General features: G+C 37.0%; 1 protein-coding gene across 1 annotated transcript; it reads left to right on the forward strand.

The window, feature by feature from the left end:
• The first annotated feature begins 2,149 nt into the window (after window positions 1-2,149).
• LOC125473328 lies at window positions 2,150-6,128 on the forward strand. Its single transcript, XM_048575983.1, has 5 exons — window positions 2,150-2,500; window positions 2,644-2,814; window positions 2,891-3,022; window positions 4,698-5,099; window positions 5,774-6,128. Exons 2-5 carry the CDS (start codon window positions 2,687-2,689, stop codon window positions 5,910-5,912), a joined length of 801 nt encoding a protein of 266 aa, XP_048431940.1. The 5' UTR covers window positions 2,150-2,500; window positions 2,644-2,686; the 3' UTR covers window positions 5,913-6,128.
• Window positions 6,129-6,589: the final 461 nt, after the last annotated feature.

The raw sequence follows: 6,589 nt of genomic DNA on the forward strand, positions 1-6,589 counted from the left end.
GGGGAGTGATGGAAATGGAAGATGGTTTTTTGGATTGTAAGGGAGAGCACGGCAAAAGTGGTTTGATGTCTACATTCTGAAATGGAAGAAGTTGTGACTGAAATGTGTATGAAAATGAGAGTGAATGAGAATGAATGCAATGGATGCTTATTTATAGGTAAAATGGGGGGAACATGACAGCTAGGAGGAGGAATATATGCATGTGCAAAGCTGGAAATGCAAGCAGAAAATGGAAGGGAATGCATGTGCACGGCAATGATGGTGTTTTCTTGTGGTGAATCTGAAATGGGATGGCATGTGGATTAAAGGGGTAATGATGATGAATGCATGTGAATTATTTATGAAGGGAATGCATGTGCTTTGACAGAAATGAAAGGAGAATGTGCACGGCATGGGAGAATTTCTGGAATGTTGAATGTGCATGTGAATTAAAGCTAGAGTGATGATGATGAATGCATGTGGAATGGCTGAAATGAATGATTATGGATGCATGTGCAATGTTTTAAAGGATGGAATGCATGTGAATATGATGGAAATCTGATGGGAACTCACAGCAAGGATGATTTCTGGTGGTGAATGGGTGTATGTGTGAATGATTAAAGGAACATGTGGGTTGGAAATGATGAAAGAAATGCATGTGAGTGACAACTAGATATGTTGATGAATGCATGTGGAATGTTTGTGGTGAGTGAATGTGCACGGCAATGAGTGGAGAAATGTGTGAATGATGGCAGATTTGTGTGGATGATATGTTTAGGGTCTTGTAAGGGTGGAAATGCATGTGGAGTGCATGATTGTTTATGATGATATGGATGGTTCTTTGCATGGCTTTTGAAGTGATTGTGGGCTTTGGAATTGGAAGGAAATGCATGGCCTTGGGGTTGGTTTAAGAGAGAATGGGCTAGGCCCTTTGTTTTATGTCCAAAATGAATACAAGGCCTTCAAATTCGTCCAACACTTTGGCTCCAATCATATGCTATCCATTCCAAGCCCAATTTTGCTCCAAAATGCTCCAAAATGCATCTTTTTGCTTCCTTAGCCATATGAACCTAAAAACACACGAAAATGGCTTAAACTACTAAAACAACTATGAATTAACAACATAGATGCACGAAAACAAGCTAAGTAAGTCGCCTAAATATGCTCCTATCAGAAAGGTGCGGCAAAGGGGTGGAAGGGGTCTAGGGCCTTTGTTTTGTGTCCTAATGTGCATACAAGGCCTTCAAAGTGGTTGGAAAATAAGGAATTTCAAGATTAGGAAAGGTTACCAAAATGGGAAACCTTGGCTTAACTTTCCTAAATCAAGTAGGAATCCTTGTTGGAGTAGGAATCCTTATTCTTCTAGGAATCCTCATGTGAGTAGGAATCCATCTTCAATTAGGAATTCATATTTCTTCAAGTCTTCAACTCATTCATTCCTCTTTTGCTCCAAAAGACTCCAATTTGCATCTTCTTGCACACTTTGGCTTTATAATCTGAAAACGCACAAAAGTGACTTTAAACACTAAAATAACTAAGGAACACAACATAAATGCACGAGAACAAGTCAATTAAGTCGCATAAATATGCTCCTAACAAAGAAGAATGGAGAGGGTTGATTGACCAATCGAGAAAAGCAATGGCATGAAAAAATTGTTAATGGTTGTAGAAGAAGATAGCTCGTTAGTTACTTGTACGGTGTGGAGTTTGGAAGACAATGTACTTTAGAAGCATCACTAGATCAAGTTTGAGGTGTTTTAAGATTTTTAAAACTTATCTACTACATTTTAGGAGATTTAGGATATTGATATGATAATTATTAAATAATTATAGGTAAATTAAATGGCAAATCATGTAATATTACATTAAAAAGTATGTAAAATTAATTGAATTCATAAAAAGAGCAAATGTTTAATAAAAAAAATTAAAAAATATAGCTCCTATATCAAAGCCCGGACTTTTTAGAAGACGATATTAGTCAAAAGAGGGTGAGGCTCTTCAAATTCTCTTTGTGAGGATCTTAGATTTCACATTTTATTCGTTTATTACACATTATGCGACCAACTTACTATAGGAACCGGAACCAGATGGGGTCCAAATCCGCGAATAAAAACTAAAACCCTTTTCCCACTATGTCTTCCCCCATCTTGACCCCGCGCTGTTTTTTCCTCCACCCCACCATTTTCAGTCTCATACCCCGCCCACCACCCCTCCCCCGGCGTTTATATCTCCTCTTCCCACTCGTGTTTATCTCCTCCTCCGTCCCCCCAAAACTTTCTCTCTCTATCTGTATACGTATATATTTGTCTCCCTACTTTTCGATTTCAGCAGGGAAGGATGTGGTAAGAAGTTTTAATTACTTGAAAGGATCTCCAAAACATTGATGACTCTATGCGGGTCTGGAGTTGGTTGCTCGGCTGGGGTGGGTGGCGCAGGTTTGTCGACTGTCAACCCCTGCACGCCGGCAGCCGTCCAAGATTCACCGGCCGACGGCATCAATAGCAACATTGGCAATTTTCAGGTACCATAGACAATCATTCATCTGCTTTTTTTTTTTTTTTTTTTTTAAATTAGTTCTTTTAATCTCCTCATGTTAGATTGATAACACTAAATGGGAAGGCATTTGTTGTTTTTCTTAAAGTGCTAGAACTGTTATTTTCTCAGAATTATACTTTAAAAACAAACTTCTGGGTTGGAATTTGGTATAATGGAGGTCACGGACCGAGAGAATTACTTAGGAGAGGGTGTTATTGAGGGCTATTCACAAAAATCCAATGACATTGATGAACATGAAGATCACTATGCTTCTGCGTCTTCTTCCAAGTCGCAATTCAGGTAATTAATTAACTTTATGAAAAAGTTAGAGAATAGCTTGTTTATGTATAGTTCTGATGTTGAGCTTTATTTTCAGGAAAGTGGCATTGAAGGCTCGCTGGAGTGATGAGACGGGCATGGCTGAGGTTGTAGATAAAAGGGGTACAATTTGGAGGACCACGGGAATTGTTCGTAGTAGCAAGCTCTATTTCTCCATTGAGGAAGTTTTGTAAGTGAAAAAACTATATTTTAATTTTGATTGTTGTCGTAGTGTCTGCGGAGTTTCATGCAAATCACTGAAAGATTTTGTTTAGGTAAAACTGTAAAATATAATAGATTGGACTTGAAGTAATCCAACTATAACAATCTTGATTTCCTTCCATTTCATTGTCTTACTTTCTGCTTCGAGAAGCCTTAGATTTTCGACATGCTGTTTGTAGCTGAATATATGCCTTTCAATGCCTTGATAGCCTAATAGTTACCTTATGAAATTGTTCCTTTCAATAATTTTATGCAAGATTTAAAAAGGTATTGGTATTTGAATGAAAAGGAACAAGTTTAGGCTGCGTATTTGAATGCCAGCTTCAATTGACCAGCACATTTATCAAAACATGGGACATTTCAATAAATGTAGTGAAACCAATGTTGAGCTGCACATCTATTAGCCTGGGGAGTGATGGTTTTGTTTTGGTGAAGTGAATTTTATCCTGAATATTAAATTACGGTGTCATACAATTTCCTCTCTTAGGTATTTTTTAGCAGTCTACAAGTCTTTCAGCCAATTATGCAATACTTTAAGAAAATTATCTCCCAAATAACTGGTCATTTCTCCTTTACTGATTAAGTCTTCTTGGTTATCATTTGAGAAATAATTATGCTCATGGTGATGTTGACATTGTAGAAATCTTGAGATAATTAACCGAAAAAATGTATGCTAGCTTGATCTCTTCTTTGTTTTTCTTTAATTGCCTATTACAATTGGTTTTATATGTATATAATTTGTTTCGAATTACTCATAGACCGCATATCGGGGTTTTGGGAAAGTTTTAAGGTTAGTCTTAAAGGGATGCAGTGTAACTGTTTTGATAAATTTTCATATTATGGTCTGGTAAAGGGGTGCAGTGTAACTAGTTGTGAAACAACAATCTCTTTTATCTCGTCAAATTCCAAAACTGTCTGGGAAAGCGATTTGCTTGGTATGGGACCACAAAATGAAAGTTTATCAAATTTGCGACGGACCTTGAAATTTTTCCAAACCGTCGATAGAACTCCTATGAGATCTACGAAACAAATTTTATACAAATAATGATAAGCAATAAAAAAAAGAAGGAAGATTGAGATTAAATTCGAAGGACTTGCATCTTTTCTGTTAATAGCCTCAAAAGATTTATGTACTAGTCAGCATCAACACGAGTATGATTATTTCTCAAATAATGAGCAAGAATGCTTGATCACTGCGGGAGCATTGATGGTTCCTTTAGAAGATGATTTTCTAAAAGTTTCACATAATTGCCTAAACACCGTATAGCGTGCTAAAAAACAAATACCTAAAGAGAGCAAACCGAATGACACCACAATTTAACATTAAGGATAAAACTTCAATGACAGGGATTCAAAAGGTACAAAATAATATAGAATGTGAAATTACAAAATTCAAACCATTAGAATAAATTTCATCCGCCTTAGGGACTCTGCCAAAAGCCTTTTCAAAAGCTAATGCCGTTTACATGTTTGGCAATCACTGCCTTGCCGTCTATTGGCAAGCTAGTGATGTTGTAAATTCACCAAATTGAAAGCATCTCTTGTCAGCATGATGTAAATGTGAATTCTGGTAATGATCATGAAATTTGTGCATTGTCCCATTGAAATGGAAGTGTTAGCAAATTGTAACAGTCCTTTTAAAGGTTTTTGATTGAAATAGGGGCTTTGCTTCTTATGGACGATGGTGATATTAGCCTTTCCTTGGAAGACATGTATGTGAAGATTTCAAATGGAAAGCACGGGTGCAGTTGGGAGGAATTTCAAGCTTATAGTCAACTCAAATCTCTTGGTTACATTGTTGGGCGACATGGTGTCCCCTGGTCTATGAAGATTGTGAAGAGTAATCATGAATCTGTTTCTTCTTACAGTTGCCGTGGCAATGATGAGGCAGTGGACTTGGATTCAGAAGAGTCTAGGTCTGTGTTTGGATTGTTCAATGAGATGCAAATTGATGAAGCAAGGCTGGTTTTTGATGTTTATCTCCCAAACAGCAAGTTCAGGAAGTCTTCTCCTGGTGACCCAAGTTTTGTGCTCTGCTTTACCAGGTATTCATATTTTGGTAAATCGTAAGAGTTTAACGAAGTTGATTCTGTTTGGGATTAGCTGCCATTTTTCCTTTTCTTTTAGATATTGATAATCATTATCATCAGATATGCCTACTCTTTGAATAGTCCAAAGACTAAGAGCTCGTTCGGATGTACTTTTAAAATAATTGAAAGTGCTTTTGGTGAAAATGTTTTTAGAACCAATCTTTAGTAAAAATGCAAGTAAATCCTACTTAAAGTGCTTCCTGGAAGAAGCACATAACTGGTGTTTCTTGCAGAAAACACTTCAAATGCTTTTAGAGCCCAAAAATAATTTTTTTTAAAAGCGCTTTCAATCATTTTAGAAGCACATCCAAACGAGTACTAATATTTTGTGAGTATGAACAGATAATTCCTTTATAAATACAAAAACATGTTTAGTAATTAACAATAATTAACAGATATTGCCATCTTGAAAGTTTTAATGGATCCCTGTTTATCATATTTGAACAGTTTAGATTCTTCACCCAATATGAATAGGTGGAAGGAACTGAACATTTGCCCAAACAAATCAGTTGGAACTCAACATTCTTAAAAAAAGTTCTTTCCTAATTCTCTGTATTATTGAATGATCCGATAAGTGTCTCGTTCTCATGTAATTATATTGAAATGTACGCTTGCCTTCTCTCTTTTAGGGGTCATCCACCATCCAAAGCAGACCTAGAAGCCCTCGAGAGACGATGCAGGAACATTCCCGTGAAGGTTTGTCATGTGGAGCAGGGGGGTGTGAGTTTATTTTCCTTTGACAAGGTGGAACTTCCAATTCTTCCTTGATACCTGGATTTGGTGATGTTTTATATTACACGAGTCGACGCTACACCAACAACATATTAACATCAATCTTTGCTAAAAGCATATTTGTATTCTTCAAGTTACTCGAAGCAGATCCTGCATTGTTTTTGTACAACTTGTCTACTTTTGCTAATCTCCTCAGTTCAACATAGGTTTATTCATTTGATCCCCAAAATAAGAAGAGAGGCTCTTTTCATACGTTGGTAGGTTTTCCTACTTTTCTATTTTTACAAAAGGAAATTTTGTTCAGTAAATAATTTCATATTTCGTCATAGATAAGTCATACATTCATTCATCTCCTCCAGGGTTGCAACTGTTTATGTCTCGTTCGCGGTAGTTGAGATCATCAACATTAGAAACCAAACAGATTATCAATTCTTCTTCTTCCCGCTCGATGCAAAAGCAGGAATATCAAGAATAGGTGAGGTTAAGGTCAAATTTGAAGTCATGTCAGAACAAGAGAAACACGAGCAAGAATTCGGACTCATTGAATCTCGACATAGCGATTGAAGGCACAGGCATGAACGGCTGGGTTGTGTTTGGTTGATGGATTATGCGTTTGTCATGAGCGTTGGTAGTGCAATGCAGATGCAGGAGCTTATGAACATCATGGCTCCAGGTAACTACAGCGCTCATGCATATGAGCTCATGTTGAAAAC

Source organism: the organism of the source record quoted next, unplaced genomic scaffold, assembly GCF_019419815.1.
Source record: "Pyrus x bretschneideri cultivar Hongxiangsu unplaced genomic scaffold, Pyrus_bretschneideri_v1 Contig83, whole genome shotgun sequence".
Lineage (NCBI taxonomy): Eukaryota > Viridiplantae > Streptophyta > Magnoliopsida > Rosales > Rosaceae > Pyrus > Pyrus x bretschneideri.

Excerpts from the sequence above, each read along its gene's own strand:
- LOC125473328 (XM_048575983.1), top strand. The coding sequence starts at position 2,687 with ATGGAGGTCACGGACCGAGAGAATTACTTAGGAGAGGGTGTTATTGAG. Across the intron at positions 2,815-2,890 it reads TCTTCCAAGTCGCAATTCAG|GAAAGTGGCATTGAAGGCTC; the intron begins GTAATTAATTAA and ends CTTTATTTTCAG. Across the intron at positions 5,100-5,773 it reads TTTGTGCTCTGCTTTACCAG|GGGTCATCCACCATCCAAAG; the intron begins GTATTCATATTT and ends TCTCTCTTTTAG.